The 19,464-nt window shown below is 39.2% G+C and overlaps 2 protein-coding genes across 4 annotated transcripts in view; one reads left to right on the top strand and one right to left on the bottom strand.

Annotated features, from left to right (window-relative positions):
• slc4a3 (solute carrier family 4 member 3) overlaps positions 1-6,616 on the top strand; it is a 58,582-nt gene extending 51,966 nt beyond the window's left edge. For all 3 annotated transcript variants that reach the window (XM_051405083.1, XM_051405084.1, XM_051405085.1), the window contains 2 exons: positions 26-199; positions 1,528-6,616. In XM_051405083.1, the coding sequence (XP_051261043.1) occupies positions 26-199; positions 1,528-1,605 (252 nt within the window). In that variant the 3' untranslated portion in view covers positions 1,606-6,616. The remainder of the gene's footprint in view (positions 1-25; positions 200-1,527) is intronic.
• Positions 6,617-7,071: 455 nt separating this feature from the next.
• Positions 7,072-11,934, bottom strand: LOC127366225 (receptor activity-modifying protein 1-like). The gene is made up of 4 exons (XM_051405097.1): positions 11,737-11,934; positions 10,860-10,905; positions 9,888-10,026; positions 7,072-8,166 (listed from the first exon to the last, which is right to left on the bottom strand). Exons 2-4 carry the CDS (start codon positions 10,903-10,905, stop codon positions 7,908-7,910), a joined length of 444 nt encoding a protein of 147 aa, XP_051261057.1. The 5' UTR covers positions 11,737-11,934; the 3' UTR covers positions 7,072-7,907.
• Between the last annotated feature and the right edge of the window lie 7,530 nt (positions 11,935-19,464).

The raw sequence follows: 19,464 nt of genomic DNA, 5'->3' as shown, positions 1-19,464 counted from the left end.
AACCACCACATGTGTGTCGCTTCAGGTGAAGACATGGCGCATGAACATGTTCACCATGATGCAGCTGGCGTGCATCGTGGCTCTGTGGGTAGTGAAGTCTACTGAGGCCTCCCTGGCGTTCCCCTTCGTCCTCATCATGACGGTGCCGCTGCGCCGCGTCATCCTCTCCAGGATTTTCGAGGAACGTGAGCTCCAGGCGGTAGGTTGGGGAGCAGAGACATTCTAGGAATGTTTGAATCTTTGCCACAATGATCTGATCCCACATAGCCATGGGATACTTATTTTACAGCAAATTCAACATTAGATGGATGTTGGCGTGTTTTTTTTTCTGTCTAACACTAACATCTCTTAAAGAAATGCTACGAACGATTTTCTCTTCGGTGATGGTGGACAGCTTTTTCTTCCAAATATTTTTAAAACGAAATGCAAATATTTCTTTTTGCTCTGCGTTCTAACCAGAAAAAGATTCACTGTCCATCCTGAAGCGGGGCTTCATGTTTTCTTGGTTAGATCCCCCAAACCCATACATGTCGTCACTGTCAGATTAAAACCTTTAATTTCCAAAATGTCAACTGTTTCAGGAGCAAGAATAAACAGCTTTGTTCTGATCTTGACCACCATTCGTGTTGCGTTCATCCAAAGGTCTCATGAACCCGGGGCACTGCAGAATTTCCTCAAACTACAGAGGACCTTGGAATGAAGTTTAAACTTTAAAATGATCTTAATTGGACCTCCATGATGTCAGGCCCCTCAGCCTTCTAACCTTCACCCTTATATGAACCGGATTTTACTCTAGTTTTCCATAATTTTATTCTTTGCTTTGTTCTTCTCTACCAAACACATTTTGGTCCCAAATGTTTTTAGTTCTTGTGAATCAGAATCTTTTTACAAACAAACCAAGAGCTGTAAGCATGAAGAGCTGGAGCTTGCTAATTAAAGAAATAGTTTGACATTTTGGAAGAGACTTGGGCTTTCTTGCCAGGAGTTAGATAAGAGGACTGATATTGCTCACACGTCTGTATGTTAAATATGAGCACCAGCAGTCGGCTAACTTAGCTTAGCACAAAGATTGGAAAAATTGGCATGTTATCCCCCATACAATGAAAAATTGTTGTTTTTACACTTTGGTTTTTGTATGGATTGACCAAATGCAATACCACGTGTGAATGGTGATCTTACACAGTGCTCGTAAGATTTTTTATTTTTTTTTACCTTTGGACAGTCAGGCTAGCTGTTTCCCCTTCTTTCAGTCTTTATGTTAAGCTTAGCCAAAATGTCAAACATTTCCTTCCATACTTCAGATCTAATCAGATTTAACAGTAGTTTAGTTGTTGAATTCACGCTAAAATCATATATCTACTATCATAAAACCCACCGGGAGTCTACCTGAAAGCACACTGAGACCGCACCAGAGTTTGTTTGAACAGCACGAGACAGGTTAGGCGTGAAAGCATCTTAAGTTGTCTTATTTTGACCTTTGAGCAAACGCTGAATGAAAATGATGGAGGATAATTTGCTTTTTCACAGCTGGATTGCGACGAGGATTCTCCCAACTTTGATGAAGATGGACGGGATGAGTACAACGAGATCCACATGCTTGTATAAATTTAAACTGGACCCAGCCCGCAAGACTTCCTCCGTCCTCCAGCTCTGGCCAATCACAGCAAGCCTCTTTGGAAACCTCAGTGTCTCTGGGTAGCGGTGAAGCGATAGGAGCTACCGTAATGGTGTTTGTAAAATATTCAAAAGCTATAGCTGGATAATCACTTCTTACCTTTGTTTATTCCAGTCTTTTAAAATAGCACACCTAATGTTAGATCTCTGTGGTGGTGGTGTTGTGTTAAACTCCCTGAAGATTTTATTGTGTCAGAGGCCTGGAAATAGGTCTGAGCACCCAACCTGACGTGGACGATGCAAATCTAGCAAAAAAAACTTTTTATCCTATGTATCCCTTTAATTACTCTGCAGGTTCTGGGCATAAGTGCAATGATGATGGTGACCTCTAGGACTACAGTGGGCTGGATGATTTAGACTCATTATTGTCCTGAAGTGGGAAATGGGGTCAACTTACTTTTATTTCATTCAAGAAGCGGATTTTCTGCTGAACTGACCCTAAATCTCAAAGCCCTAAATTCTACTGCCTATGTATTTGAGCTGCCGTGTTCCTTTATACTACTGCCACTGGCTATAGGTTGCAATGATGTGCAAACAAGGAGTTAAGTAGTACTTTTCCTTTCTGTACAGACTTTTAGTAATGAGCACTTTGACTGGGCAAAAGTTCACATTTGTTGCTGCCAACCAAGCTCCCTGGCACAAGCCTCCTCTCTAAATGTAGTCTCCCATTGAAGCCAAAATCTCTACAGAGACTGTGGAAGCCTCTTCAAGGGGTGTTACTGTACTTTGTTAGGTGTTTAATGCCCAACATACCAGTCCACTGACCCCATTATTGTGACCTTGGATGTATAAGTAAATAGCTAACATGGTCTCAACCTTATTTTTCTACTTTGTTGTATCTATTTATTCTGTGACTTTGGACTTAATGCCATGCCAGATTCTCAGTGATGTTTAGACTCCAACTAGCTTAAGAGTTAGTATAAAATAAAAATAATATTGTGTAGGTTGACACATTCAAAACAGAAAATATGTCATTATTCAACCATTCTTTCATCTTCTCTGCAATATTTCCATTGCGTGGTGCATTTTTTCACTGATGTCATGAATGATATAATAACACACTTGACTGGAAAAGCATAGAAACTAAGCAAACACACAAGTACTGAAAATGCTGGGGAACAGTTGAGTGTTGGCAGAATGTATGAATGATGCATTGTACAGTAAGACTGTGAGCTTGGAATTATAATGTACCATCTGTGTTCAGAGTTGTTTTGAAATGCCCAGAGATTTAGTTTTCACCTCCTATATTGCGAGCCTGCTATATAATTTTAATTACCACTCAGACATGACAATTTTCAGAAACCTTACTTCTGTCACACAGTTGTTGAAGCAAAATTTCACAAGATACTTAATTATTCAGTAACAAATTGTGCACAGTCTGTGATGCTCTTATTTAAGAAGGCCAGTGTGTTAGACTACACTCACTGACAAATATTCTACAATTTTGGAGCATTCTCTGAATGTCGTGCAGACATCGGATTTAAGCAACTATGGGAAGTTCTGCCAACTTTCTCAAACATGGTAATAAGGTTTTATTAAAAGTAATAGGCAAAGATATCAGCAGAGGCACTTGGACTTGAATGACGAAATGAGTTAGTATACCATTCCTCTGGCATTATCTCTGCAGTGTAAAGAGGCCTACTGAACTCTGTAATCACTGATCAAATTCAAGGACAATAGAGATGACAGGAGTTTCCCTGAGAGATAATTAGTATGCAGAATCCTTCCACCTCCTATCTCCACACTTTTCACTTATTCACCTCTACACTGTACCTGCTGCTGTGGATAAAGAACTTTATGGTGGAATCAGAAAGAAAAGAAACACTGTGTGACAGCTGAGGAGGTTTCTGGAAATAGCTCTTGTTTTCTTTTGATAATAATGATTACTGCTGCAGGCAAACTTAAAAACTCCAAAGTGCTAAAAAGTGAAGCACAGATTTTGACATTGTAAAATTACATTAAAAGAGAAAATATTTTAATGGTCAGCAGTGTAGTATAGTTTTTGTAAGCTACCCACAAGAATGATCTCATGTCATATACCCATGCCCTACATTACGAGCCATGCAAGAACTCTCTCTCAGGGGAAACTGACCTTCGATCTGTAAATATTGCTTCCCAGCCTTTAGTTTGTTGTCTCTTTTGTGTACATAAAGCGGTCAAGGCAATCCAACATAAAATATATGGCTAACAGTCCAGGATTATGTGTTGTACAATGAAGAAAAAGAGGTCAAGAGAAGAGAATAATGTGTTTACTCCGGTGAAGTGACATGGAATTATAACTGTAAATTAATTATTTTTTCCCCCTCCTCCATTGTTCTCTTTGCACTTGAAGTTAAACTTTGATGTGAAGCACACACCTGCTGTAATCTGTGTTTCATTCTGCAGCTCCCCAAGTTAATGAGTTACTCAATGTGCTTTACATCAGCACTCTATAGAAGTTTCATTTGAAAAAAAGGCTGCACTGTTAATGGACCTTTTCATGTTTCAGGGACTGGAATGGCAAACTGAGGGCAAAGACACTGATATATTTTCTCCATTATACAAGGCCCCACTGTGTTCATGACATTACTGAATGTAAATGTTTGGCGGTCTGTATTTTCAGGCACATGATTTTACTTGTCAGGTTTAGCAAAGTTGAATTACAATTTATCGAGTTTCATTAACGGCAAAGCTACTCAGTGATATTTGACGGTTAAAGATGCTTTGAGCTCGCAAGTAGGATTATGTGTTAGATGTAAGTGAGTATGGCTGTAGCCTAAAGTTTAGAAATGCTGAGGTTTAGCCAAAATCTCACCCCCACAAATAGTTTTAAAGAGAGCAGGGGAACAACATTTAGGGGTGAAGTTGTACCATTTGAATACAGCTCAGCTTTTCAAGCATGTAGGTGAAACGACAGTGGCTGCAAAGCGCAAAAGGCCCTATGTAGAGCCAGTGTTTGGCTTGTTATAATCTTCTTTTATATATGTTTATATACATATATAAATATAAATATAACTTTAAATTATGAAAAGTAACTTAAATTCGTGTCCACACATTTCTAGAACAAAAACACAGAGGACATGACTTCTGTGAAATAGTAGCTACAGCCCTAAAAGCAAGCAGTAAGGTTTCCTCTGCTCTCTGTCTTCAAAGTCACACATTCTGTGTTTTGGCAGTTTCTATTCCTTTCATGTAAACTCCAACTTGAAAGAGAAGAGTCCATTGAATTGAAGCAGTTTGACATTCTCAAGACCTCGGACTTCTTGACTATCAGCTCCATAAAAGCTTACATTTGTTTTGTGCGTCAGGAATAGTTTTGACATTAATAAACCTCCATACATAACCAGAGCAGGCTAATATTTAGTTGATTATTCACACAACACTTACTGTACAAGTGCAATGCTATAAGAAACAAAGATTAGATGGACACCAACTGTGATTGGAAAAAGGCTGAAAACATTTTGACCTGGGGACAAAATGTCTTTTCAAATAAAGATTAGAATCATTGTGCAGTTGTTTCTTAACTAATATTCCATTAGAGTGTTAACATCTGTGACTTTCGACCAATCATTATTTGGTCCCTGTAGTTAGCGTCTACCTTCTGAGTCCAGTGAAAGTGTAATTGCTCTGCTGGTTGACCCACAGTGGTATAAGAGTCACAAGTGCCAATGTCCTTTGTTGTCTGAGAACACAAGTCTGTTAGACTGTTCAACACATCCACGTGCTCTTGTTATGACAAGAACTGGTGTGTCTGAGTATGTGTGGACGCCATAGCCAAGACAGAGCCGGCAAGCATATACTTAGCAAAACATCCTTTCGGTATTTACACAAGAGAAAAAGTGGAATTGTGGGTATTATTTAAGATAATAAAAGGTGTGGTGCTGCCACTCTGTCCTGTCTGGCCGCTAGATGTTGAAACACGCAAGATGAAAAGAAAAATAGTTTTTTTGACCCTCAAACAGTTCTGCCATGTCAATGTTCTGAGTTCACCACAAATCGTCGCCTTATACCACCATGGTAGCAGGGCAGACCACCCACCCAAATCCAAGACTTGGCTCTGTTATTTTTGAACCTCTTTTAATTCAACGTCATTGGTTTGAGTAAAGACGTCTGGCGATCTTGGAGTTCTAGCATATGGAATAGTGTATTAGGTTTGACCGTTATTTAAGTATAAATCAGATATGTGTGAAATTAGATGAACTATTATAAGGAAGGTTGTTCACGGCGATATTTCCTCAAGAGCAACAGAGTTATAGTGAATAGTATCTTCTGGATACTGCAGGAATGCAATTCATTTGTATTTAATTGCACATCATACCAAAGGATTAGTTCCTTAGCAGGATTAGTTTCCTAATTTTGGTCTTCGTTGTCACATTTTGTTGATCTCCTTTGTTGTAAATGAAATATTAATCCTTTGTGTATAGTCTTTTTTTTTATTCAGTGACATTCTCAATATGAAAGGTTTTATTTAAGTGTTGTGACAGGTATGTTCATTCAGGAACGTGCCACACCACTCATTTAAAGCTAGATTTCCATAAAACTTCAGTATTTATCTCAAAGCTGCATTAAGCAATTATGCTGGGCAAGTGCACTCAGCGGAGAACAGATCTGCTGATTTGAGAGTTGATTCTCAGTGTGATTGGCAGTTATAGCAACAGTTTCACATTATAGGCAGTCACTAGATTCAACGTTGAAATTGAAAACATTGCTTAATGGGGCTTTACTTTGCTTTGATAACACACAGCCGTTCTTCATGAGGTCTACACAATTCTTTTATGTATACTAATCTGATGACAAATTATGAAATGCAGTATGTTTGCATTCGTAACAGACTGACACTTTGTCATGTGGATACTTGAATAGCAGGTCCATCTTGCTATTGCTGTAAAGAGGTTTTCAAACAACTGTAAAACATTATTTTTTTGTCTGAAATAAATATTTATTATGTGTTTCAAATAAAAAACTGAATCATTCTTTTTTTGACAGCTTAAAAAACTGACAATACAATACAGATAGTTCAAGTATCATGTAGACTTCTGGAATGAAGTCGGTGGGAAACAGTGCAGTAAATCATTGTTAAGGTTTTGTTTCTACTTACTATAGGTGCCAGATGGGTGGGGTTCACCATATATGACAAAATAATGAGTTCCAGAAAGTTGAGACATTCACAGCAAAGCATTTAGACAGTGAAGTATAAATTACTGTCTACAGAATGTATATATTTGATGCAACCTCATGACACACCCAGCCATTGAGATACAGAACATTTGGCAATTGAGGAGAAAAAAAATACTACAATAATAAATGGCTTTAAATTTGCTTTGGAAGGAATATCAGCCCTTTTATATGATGCAATCTAATGTATTACAATAATAATTTGAAGAACAAGAATTGAACATATTGCCTACAATTGGACACTTAAAGAATACTCCCACTTTATTATTTAACAGATTGTAATAGTGGAGTGATTTTTTTTAAAGGAAAACTGCTGTACTCTGCAGAGTCTTATTTTCATATTTGTTGCTGTTCTGACTATTCATGCCAACCTTTCACTTGTCTTGACTTCAGGATTATATTAAGGCTTTAATTAATTAAGCTTTAGCCTCCTACAGCCTCCTAAACTTTTACATAAATCATTTCAAATGCTCATCTATGAGTCGGACCAAAAATAAACACAGAAATTAGACCCATAGATTAGCTATTGTTCTTTACTACATAGGGGTCTACTTTCCAGGGTAACTTACCAGCTAACCAAACTAGCTATTTATCTTCAGTAATGACATGTATTACTTATCGGGTCATACATTGTGATTCTATTTCAGCACAGGTAAACATAGATATTACTAAAATGTCCTAAAAGACATTTGCCTTCAAGGGGTCGTAATCATTTTTCAATCAATTTGTCTTCCCTATTAATTAATTTATTTCCTCTGTGTACTCTGATTCATTTATGTGGTTGGTTCCAAGTAAAATGAAAATTGATAGTAACACACAGCCTCACCCTTGTAAACAAACATAGCCGACAAGTTATCTAATCATCTCTGTGTTATGTGTTCTGGCTCAAAGACAAAGTAAAGTTTATTCAAAAAAATGATGTCGTAGATGTTGTTTTGCCGATGTCCACATTTCCCAGTTTCTCTGTGCTAGAGGTGGCGAGTGCAAAGTTAGCATGCCCCAATGTCAGAATGGCCACAATTATGAGAATAAGTGCCAGGCTGAAAAACACTGCAATTTACCTTGGTCAGATCACTACATCAGAGCCCCAAAGTTCTGGGCATCTCTATGTTACAAGTGACGAGATTAACACACAGAAGCGGCAAGAAAAGTGTGGCAATTATAACAGGTGCAACTAACATAATGAGAGTGGTGAGTGGGGGGTCCTGCACCTGTCCACAGACTGAAAAGTACATCTCATGTACCTCAAAGAAGACATTGTCTACCAGAAATCCATAACCCTTACACCAAGACACATTTGCCCAGTCATCCACGCAATGCTTCAGTTTGTTGTAGATGCTGCAAGAGAAGAGAGCAAGGACAAAGGTAAGGTGGTGAATTCATATTAATCTGCAGGCTGAGAGTCAGATATCGATAATTCAGACTAAATTTACCTGAAACGGTTTAGTCAAGGGCACAATGTACATCATTCCTGTATTTCGTTGTTGCAGTTGCATAGTGAAGCAATAGCAAACAGCACTGCCATGCAAAAGTCAAATATATGTTCACTGTGTTATCAAACTCTATGTTTCCAGTCTCTGTATATTGACTTTAATTTCATTTGGAAATGAAGAGAATACAGTGCCAAAGCATTTAAAAATAGTTCCACATCCAAATGAAATGAATAAGTAACAAAATCATCTTCTTAAAAACCCTGTTAATTATGTTACAGCTAAGATGAGTGACATGACAGCTCCAGGCTGTCACAGTAATGCAACACGCTTTTCAGCATTTTCCAGGTGACCAGCAGTCTGAAATAGGATCTGTCAGAATGATGGAATCAATGACAAAATCTCTATGAAGGGGTGCTCTGATTAAAAAAAAAAAGTTGGGAACCAGTGAGCATGGTTTGGAAAGTGGTCACCACTGTATATGATTTAAAGTTAATTGGCTAAAAAAAAAAACCCTGCCGGTGTGGTCCTTTAAAGCTGCAACTTTAATGTTTAAACTTTTAGATAATGCAAAGTGAGCCAAAAATATCTAGCCCTAAGCGTTTTACAAATGGAGAAATCGCCCACTGATGTTTAGGAGGCAGCTTACGTTTCACTGTTAAGTTTTGATATGTCACATCCTTTGGGTGGAGAAGCGACATTAGACGGCATAAACCAGCATAAATCATGCGAACTGTTGTCACTACAAGATTTTAGTGTGGAAAACATCCACTGAGATTGAATTAAGCCTGACAGCTGGAAGCCTGATCAACATGCTAGGCTCCTTGTGATGATGGACACTCCACCCATACACTATTTGAGCTGTATGGGAGCTCAGCCCCAACAGTAAAACAGGGATTATTACAACCGTAATTAAAGTCTACGGTCTACTGTAGCACGGCGAGAGTGAAAGTCTCCACAAATAAACTGCTGTATGGAAATACGAGCCCAGGAGCAACAGTCTAGCACTTTTTCATCAAAAGTTGCGTAATTAGCTGAAACTTTGACCAGCACCAAATGTAGCCAGGAGACAGGAAAGTATCTGCCTTTCCCATGACTAAAGGTCATATATCTTTACTGAAAAGGCCATAAAAAGTGCGTAATGTGCCACTTTATCCAGCCCTCCTGTGTTTTCACTCTCTGGGCTCTAAAATGGTGAGCTCAGGGACGGCTTCCTGCAAAACATGCATGCCAAGGCTCAAACAGCAACAGCATTAGCACAGACTCATAGATGGCACAGCGCATATACGTTTTTAATGACGTTTTTTGCTAATTACACACAACTTATCATTACAGATCCCCTCCAGACATTTTAAGACTTAAAGAGTCTACTTGGAACAATAATGTGAGTCTGAGGTGTTTTTTTCCCCCATAAAATCAAGTATAATTTCCAAATTAAAATCCATAATATGCAAATTTTGTGAATTTCTAAATGTTTCCTGCTGAACACAACATGTCTCCTAATCATCTGTAAAGTCAATTCTCAGTGTATGTGCATTGGTGGCTTCCACTTTCTACATCACACTCGTATAGGTTGCAAATTGGACCAGAACCCTACAGTTACTAAATGATGAGAAAAAGAAAATGTACCTTTTTACAGCAGGCCATGGGCATTTGTCCTGATAGCCACTGGACTCCAAGCTCTTGTTGAAGTCTGACAGGCAGTTGTCAACATTGCTATCAAACATGTGCTGGTCACATGGTGGAACAATAAATTTCACAGCCATTCCTGGAGAAAACAGACACTTGGCATAAGTTCTCAAAAGGTTTTCCATAGAGAATATCGAGCCAAACAACTAGCAATGTTGCCAATTAACAAATGAAACCTTACAAAATGACAGAGCTCAATGCCATTTAGCTAAATCTCTTCTTATTTCATCACACAAAAAAGCTGAACATTTTTTCAGTTTAGAAGAGAATCAGTGATGATGATGATACTCAAAGCCCTTTCCTGCTATGATCTTGTTTTCAGCAAACTGCAGAGGCAGTGCGACCTATGCCTTACTGACTGAATGAGACCAGGCCAGCCCGTACTAAGTGGCTACATTTGAAAATGTAGTGTTAAGTATAAAAATGACATGTCCCTGTTTTTGTAAAGATCTTGTCCACACTGACATACCTGAAAAATTGCTTTTGATTGTTGGTATAAGTTCTACCTGTTAAACAAACAGTATTACATGCATTGCATCAAATCATTATTTTATAATTGTGAAGTTGTCTGACAAAATCTTCATGTGTCTGAGCTTTTCTACCTCACATTTTCAGATTATAACAAACAGGCAGCATTTTCAGACTTATAACCCCACTGGAAAGAGTTTTTTTAAAAAAGCTAATTTTGGGGGTGTCGCTTTAGTATGTTTGGGTATCCGAAATAAAGAGAAAAACACATTTTTTAAATGTAGTGTTCTAAGTTCTAAGTGTGGACTGACTAATACATAATGAGCATCAGTTTCAAGGTAACCAGATGGGTAAACTTAAAAATTTTGGATGGTGCATATCATATGTGTATGTTTTTAAATATCATTAAGATATATACCTGGCTATATTTACATTTTGACTTACCTGTCCAGACGAAGACAAGTACCAGCAAGAACGCAGTCAGCGTCATCTATTTAAATAAAAACAACCAAAACAAACATACAATAGTATTCAAATATGTCATAGTTTTTAATTTTTTACACAGTGTTCTGCACAATCAGTGATCAATTACCTTATATTAAAACACAATGAAGATAAGATAAATGGACTGATGAATGGAAGCATGGAGTTCTCTGCTTCCTCTGTACAAGCAAAACGCATTTTTTGTCAAAATGTTTGTGGTCTCAGTTTGTGATATCTGTCATGCCAAACGCACGCAGGCCCTTTTTTCTCCACTTCCTCCCCCACACTTCAGCAATAACGTGCAAGACAGTAGTTTGATTAAATGCACAACTAAATCAAAAACGACCTCCATACAAACATTTTACACAGGTGACACATAATTTATAGTGAGAGAGAAAAAAAAGAAGAAAATGGTAATTAATCTACCCTTACATTTACTGTGAGGCTACTTCTCAAGCAGCATTTCAAACATGTTCAACTCATTTCAGGCTACACATTTTAAAAAGAAAAAAAGAATAAGATGTGTATGAAACAGACGTGATGACCATCTGCTTCCTGGACATTCCCACAAATTAATGAATTTATCTCATGGGAGGCAGACACTGAAAACAGATGTTACGAGGGAATGCAGTGAGAGGAGGGTTTTTTTTTTGGCTTTTAGTTTTTTTTTATATGCACACATGTAATATCTGTGAATTCTCCAACTGGCTAGTTAGTTACAGTTACTTTATAAACCAAAGTTATTGTACTCAACAAACACATCAATCATACAAAGCAGGTTTTAAATCTTAAAAGCCCGAACTGATAAGCAAAGATAAAATGCTGTAGATGCACATACCCCCAGCTTTTTTCCTTGTGGATCCCTGGGAAAAGCCTTGATTAGAACCTGTGCTGAAGATGCTTCAAATCGTTTACCAGCCAAATAACAGATGTACGACTGGTCACAAAAAGCCTCTGTGTGATCTGGTCCAGTTTCTTATCGGTGCAACTCGGAGCTAATTGGATTGTGCAACACCAATGGACAGCCTGCTTCCTTTCCCAGACTGAGCCCGGCTGTTCCCATGCTACCCAAAGACATGTTCCACACACAGCCCCCCAGGGACACTTGAACTATAGAGGCCTCAGTGTCAGCAAGCCTGCATGGTTGTATCACAGATATATTTGATGGCAATGTTTCTGTCTTGTGGTAATTCCTTCAGGTCAGAGGGGAGGGGGTTAGAGATCAGGAGGTGGACTATATTATGCTAAAGATTTTTGCAGCATGGTTTTAGCAAAAGGTTGAAAAAATACCTTAAACAGATTGCAAGGCTGATTTTGGCCCCTGAAGTTACCCATCCATGCTCAGCACTTGCACTACTGGCTAGAGATGCACATATTCAAATGTGAACATGTACACATACACATAAACAACCATTAAACGGTGCAGAATGCTACTGGAGTGAAACCAAACTGGGAACATAAGTTTGGTCCCCAAATATGACAAACTGTAGGATACTGGATTTGAGATGTTTGCTCGAACTACTGTAGTAGACTGCAGTGAGAATGTCCACTGTTGTACTGCAGAGTGTACGAGACACTAGAAAACTTGACCTAAATGTGTGATAACTGGCAGTTAACAAATTTGACATGAGGATTGGCACAAAAATGATTTTTGTCTTTCAATACTTCCTCATAAATGCAAAAATGTATTATTTTTGGCCTTTTGGGGGAGCAGAACAAGCTGAAACACAACACTGACATATTAGTCTAATTTTAAGTTGTGTTTCTATCTGCATGGCACATCCAAGTCCAATATTTACTCTCATCTTAGCCCTGTTTTGGTCTCCAACAGCTCCTGAGGGAAATATCTGGCTCTTTAGTTGCTAAATGCTCTGCTGTGTGTTCACCAACTAGTTGTTAACTTTGTCTTTCTTCTAGTAGCAGCTGCCTGCTGATCTGGAAATGTTTTGAATTGTAAAAAGTTAAAACAATGTGCTAGAAGATGCTAAAACACTCCATAGAACTAAGGGGAATTGTAGTTTCAGGTGATAAATCTCTTTTCACATTTTGAGTGTACAAAAAAACATGTTAATCTCTGCACTTACTGGATCAACACAAGGGATGTTTGCTGTGTGGCTAACTTTTCTTGTATCAATGTGTAAACAATGCAAGTTGCAGTTGAAGTTTAACAAGGAGACAAATCTGCTCTAAAAAGCAGAACCATAATTGTAGCACCACAGTGGACGGAGCCAGGTATTCACAGAGATGACTGTGGTGGCAAACCTCTTATTATACTCTGGTTAAGGTGACCACTGGATACTGGATCCTAGTTCTAGCTCTTCGTGTACAGCCACTATTTGATAAAAATAAGGCTGGACAGAGTTCTTGCTGCAGGGCTGTTTGGTGTTCTCTGGAGTAATTACATGATAATCTGCTTCCAACAGATCTGCTACTGAGCCTGCTTCCCCAAGCACCCAAAGAACACTGTGGATAGTTACATTTTTTGAACTTACGTGTTTGAACTTTTTGTGTCATCAAATCTGTTAGAAAGAACAAAAGTTCCCCTGTGTGGAGAATATTAAAAAAATACTACTTTTGTTGTGTTATAAGAGTGAGTTAAAAGAATTTTCTTTCATTAAAAAGCATCTTACATCTTACATAAATCCCCCTCCTGAATCATCCTCTTCACTGTACACACATCTTTTGCATGTCTGTACGTCCTGGGAGAGTGATCCTTCCACTTTGGGCTTCTTCCATTTTTTTCCCCGTTAAAAGAGTTTCCAGTCGAGGGTCAGAGGTTGTTGTATTCTGTACGGACTGTGAATCCCCCTGAGGCAAAATGACATTAACTTCATATGACTAGAACTTCACTTGGAATAGCATTAGCAAAACAATCTATCTAACCGTGACTGCTGTTTGTTGTTAATGACAAAAGAGAAATAAAAGTAATGTAATGTTCCTAATTCTAAATATTTTAGGAAATTACAGGCACACATATTAATTAAAATTGTGCATTACTGTAGAGAAAAAAAAGATGAGCAAGAGTAACCATTTGTTGTACACATTTTGCTTTTTATTAAAAATCTTTCCAAGACCTTTTTTTCTCAATACTACAACCTCATCAGTCTCTTGATTAGTGCTGGATATCAGAACCTCCCAAATATAGGCCTCCTTTTCACTCCTCTCCTTTAAATTATACCCATAACTATGGAAAATGACTGACTGTGGAAAAAGTGACCACCTTTCTGTGGTATTCCATTTGTCTCGACTAAATGACTCTTTGAGAGATGGATCTTTCAGGAGCCCAGTTAAAATATCTCTCAGCACTGCACTATCAGGTCGTAAGTGTAAAATTAAATGTTCCAACATTGTTCAGCTATTGCCCATTCATTTGAAGTTGCTAAGCAACGCACACACATAATACAATCCTAATGCATTTGTGAGTGAAGAAATGCAGAGGAGTGGTCATAAGAAAACATTTCCATTTTCCTAAATTGAAGGCATAACAGTGTAAGCAAACAGAGTACACAGCAGATAGACACGGTGTGGTGCTGTTTGGACAATGTCTCTCACTTAAAGTCATGGAAAATATTTTCTCAGGTAGGAACAAGAGTAGAATTAAGGGGCCATGTAGTGACATTAGAGTCTTGGTATATGTTGCTTTACAGGAGAGGTATGCGTCATGGATAGGACACATCATCAATAACTGGCTGCATGTTTGTCACCAAAAGAATGTAGACTACACGGGCAAATATAAAGTCTACAGGATGTACTGTATCTCAGAGTTGCATTCGCAGATAAATGAACATTTCAACATATTTGGAAATAAACTTATTCACTCTTTTACCAAGAAGTTGTTTCCAAATTTGATACCACTCTGGTGCGCTCCAGTTGAGAGCGAAGCACTTAATGATGCACAATGTAATATATGCTGTCTGCAAACCAGAGGGCAGTGGAACAGTACTGACTAATTTTGGTCACCCTCTCATACCCTTCTCACCACTTTTGGGTATGGTGGCCTGTATCTGATAACAGTATAATGTTTTCACACCATTAACAATAAACTGGCTAGTTGAAACATTAATTCAATAAACGCATCTAATGAACAGAATGCTTTACCAGCCCTGTGGGGCTTGAGAATGAAATGTCTTGTGATATGCCAGTTTTTCTGTGGAACAAGTGTCTTCCCTCATCATGCAGCTGCATACAGTACGTGGGTGGGAAGGAAACTGGAAGTGCCTTAAAATGTCAGTGGTTTGGAATTTCTGTCCAAATTGAAGTTTGGGCCAGAAAGTTGGAAATTTCACCACACAAAGTGAATGCATCACTGTCTGCCACACTCTTTACACTACCTGGGGGGCGCCAAAGTGAGATATCTTAAAACCTTTATCTTCTTAAGGCTCCAGCTGCGACTTCAGCTTTTTATTGTGTTTTCCCTGTTTCTTCCCTCTGTTTCCTCCTCCCGTTTATCTGTGTGTGTGTGTGTGTGTGTGTGTGTGTGGGTGTGGGTGTTGTTGGCACGGCTCACCCCCCCCGGCACCTGGCTCATCTCCACACCTGTCCACAATCAGCTCATCAGTGCTCAGTTCAGGAACCCCAGCTCTCCTGCCATTCATCGGCAGATTAACTCTGTGGTAGTGTGACTCTCGGCCAAATAACTTCTCGTGCCTCGCCAAACTTGTTTTTTCTTCTGTGCCTCAGGATTCCAGTACCAGCGTCTCCATCCAGCCACCTTCCCACCCGCAGCTTCAGCTCAGTCATCAGCCATCATCCCGGCTCATCAGCCTGCCTGCCTTCATCAGCCCCACAAACCCCCTTTTCATCCATCCAAATATTCTTTAATAAATAATCTTACCAAACTGCTCCCTCGGAGTCTGTGTTTGTTTCTTAGTTTCTGGTAACAATCAGAATCTTATAAGAAGCTCAAATGAGATTTACATTTATGCCAGTAATGATTTTTTTTACATAAAAGGGATTTTCAACTAATAATCATTGATTATTATTGTATTACTTTTACCAACTAGGCATTAAGAGACTTTGGGAACTTATCTCAAGTCAGTCACTCCAAAAAACTTACATTCCCTCCATTGCACCTACTTTTTTTTTTCCAGTACAGAAACCTCATGCAAGTGGCAGAATCAGGCTAAGTGAGGATAGATGGAACTGACAGACATTACTTCATACTCAGACCAACTAAGCTGAAGCGTCAGTGAGCAACACTGACATCACACCGGAGCTGCACTTCAAGGCTGGAAACCCTAGCGTGTGTCCTGGGGTCAGTCAAAGACGAGGAAATATCTTCCTCGTGTAATGGGCGAGAAGCTTCCTGTTAGTGCACAGTCTCCAAGAGGTGCAACACGCGCTTCATCATATGACCGTGTTAGTCCATCATTACATCATATGTCACTATGTAATCATCATTCATGCTCCTCTGTTCTGATCCTCATTAGTGCCGTCAGTCAAACCATATTATCCTAACTTTTAGGTTTCAATTAATGGAGCAAACTTACATATTACATATCAATATCACTTGCAATTATACTGTATTTCCTTGCAAATTCCTTGAGACATTCAACACAACACCCCTCCACAATGATTGATCCACATTGTCTTATAACAATTATTTAAATCTAAAGTTCTTCAGACTTCAGAAATTCAACTCAGCACTTGTATTGTCAAAATTCAGAATAAACCCATGCTGACACAGGGAGAAAGTCTATACAGCAAAAAGAGTCCGCGATCATCTTCTGAGGGTGGCCAGTAACCATGCAGCAAAAGCCACAATGTGCAGCACATCCTTCCACGGACTACAGAGGGCGCCTTTCTTTGAAAAGCCAAGTCTTTGATTTGCGCCTCCCAAGACTAGACTATGGCTGCGTCGACAACTGGATCTTGTACTATAATTACAGTCTCCAGGCCTGTATGCACAGCCTTGCAGACTTTCTTGGTGCTCTTGATGTGCAGGCAGAAGTCTTCAATGTCAGCTAGTCCCTCCATTGTCTGGTGTGACACTTGGTCAACACTCTCGTCGTCAGCAGGGTAACTAACAACCAGAGCTGGTTCTCACTCTCTGCCTCGGTTGTAGACTCACAAGAACCAGAGGCAGAAGAATCAGCAGACTCCTTGGAGGTTTGAGGTTGGTCCACAGTGACCTCAGATTTGTTTTCCTTATCTAGGATTGTCTCTGGTGTATTTTCTAAAGATACAGCACTTCTTTCTTGTTCCTTTCATTTTCTAGGACGTGTACTGGTCTTTTCTCTGGTGTGAACTCTAATCCTGAATATGGTAAACTATGTGCTTTGATGTGTTCTTGAATCTCACTGTACCCCGAAAATGACACCCTCCCATCGCCCAGCTTTGTCTGTCGGACCCAACTGGACAGCGCAAACTGTTCATCTTGATATTAAGTTCAGTAAAAAAAGTATTTATACTACATGTTCTGAGCACCTCTTCAGTTGGACCACACCATATCCCCCATATGGTGTGGTCCAACTGAAGAGGTGCTCAGAACATGTAGTATAAATACTTTTTTTATATAGTGGGAATAAGGGGGGGGGGGATTCCCAGTCCTTACTTCATGCAAAAATGCATTAATTAGTTCAGGCGAAGCTAATATCTTCAGCAGCTGTATTATGCACCATTTATGGAAAATAGAGAGGGAAAGACTGAGATGAGATAAAGTGGAAGCTCCAGCAAGAGTTTGGGAATGACAACCACATTTACAAAGAATAGTGAGTCCATTGTTCTTTCGTTTTTGTTGACTAAAACTAGACAAAAACTATCAATAATCAAATGACTAAAACTAATAAAGATTTTGTCCAAAAGCTAAATTGGATAAAAATTCAAAAAATAACTAAATGAGGCACAGTAGTCGAGCTAAGAAAATGTACATGTTAGGTTTTGGCAGGGGGGCATATGAGGGTGGTGTGCTGTGGTCCCCACTGTGCTCACAAAATTGTTTATTTTTTTCCCTTTTGTGTGGCTCATACAGCCGCTGGCTCACTATGCCACCATCTCTGCATTCCTTTGGCATGATGAGAGAGCTGTGTGGGCCCACTTGGAGCCAGTGTTAAGACATATGATGGAGAATTGCAATCCATTTCCCACAACTTTACATGGGATGAGGTCCAGTCAAGTCTATTAGTTCAACACCATCCCTTTTCACTCCAGCAGGTGACCTCGAACTTCTCTGAAAAGTTCCATGGAAAAGGAGCCCCGATGGAGTTTGACAGCCACTTAACAGAAAGAACATTGGACATAATGTATTCTGGCTGACTGAGGAGGACATCAGAAGATATAACGAAGTGCTCCCTGAGGTTGTGCCTCTGTAAAGGGAACTTTGGTGATGCACCAGGTCATCTCCACTGCTATATGCATACATATATAAACAACATGCAGTCATCTATAAAAATCACTATAGATGACAACAAAACCACCACATTTGGCAGTATATTATACTATGTGTGGTATCATTTCTTTATTGTTGACACATTTAGAGGAAGTGGCATAGATGTATATTTTAAATAAATATGTCAAATATCGAAATACATTTTATGTGGGTAATAAATATAATAGATGATTGTAGCTTCTTTCATATCATATAGTGACCTACTGCTGGTGGCTAGCAGCCCACAGTGACACACATTTAGACATTTTGTATTGTATTGTTGAATCAATGATAAAGTCAAAGAACACCAAGGTGGACTGACAAAATAACATGAAGGAAACAAAGACCAGAATGAGGTCAGCCCTCTGTCAATCCTGCCCCGTCTCCACAATACGGTGGCCGACAAGGGCAAACGCGCCGCAAGCAGCAAAATGCTGCAAACACAGGAGTGATGCAAAACCAAAAACACACAAACCCACAGAACGACTGCAAGAGAGAAATGCTGCAAATTCAATCCACAAAACGGAAGTGCACCAGGCCACTAGGGGGACCCGACCTGAGGGATGGACCAGTTCTGTGGGACCAGACCCAAAAGACATGAAGAAGAAGAAGAAGAAGAAGAAGAAGAAGAAGAAAGTTGGCAATATTATAGAAGAGCAGCATAGTTACGTAGCTAATGTTAGCGTGCTAGAAACTTTGATTTATAAGAGCTTGTGTTTCGTTTCTGTGATTGGAGCATTTTTCTGTTGCTGCGTCTTTCTGTTGCATTTGTTTTTTGTGTTTGTGTGTTTTTGGTTTTGCATCATTCCTGTGTTTGCAGCATTTTGCCGTTTGCGGCGCGTTTGCACTTGTCGGCCACCGTACCATAGGGTACAAAGTCAACAGTCACATGTTTAAAGCTGAGGGACAGCCAGGCTACAATCAGTTGAGTTTTCCAGATGCATATGATTACACAGCACATTACGTTGAATACCACCACTAGGCAAAATAATTGGGCTACATATTAATGGAAAGTAATTTTGGCCCCCTGGCCTCACCTTTCACTGAGTGCCAGTTGACATGCAACAAATGAAGGGGCCACATCACAGACACTCAGCACTAGCTTTAATATTCCCCAGGAAAGATCTGGCTTTCTATGGTTTGTTTTGAGTTGAACTTTCTTTTATTAGGGAGTGTGCATGGTGCTGAGTCATATTTATG

Source organism: Dicentrarchus labrax, unplaced genomic scaffold (assembly GCF_905237075.1).
Source record: "Dicentrarchus labrax unplaced genomic scaffold, dlabrax2021, whole genome shotgun sequence".
Classification (NCBI taxonomy): domain Eukaryota; kingdom Metazoa; phylum Chordata; class Actinopteri; family Moronidae; genus Dicentrarchus; species Dicentrarchus labrax.
Note: the sequence above shows the minus strand (reverse complement) of the source record. Positions and strands in the feature narration are given on the sequence as shown.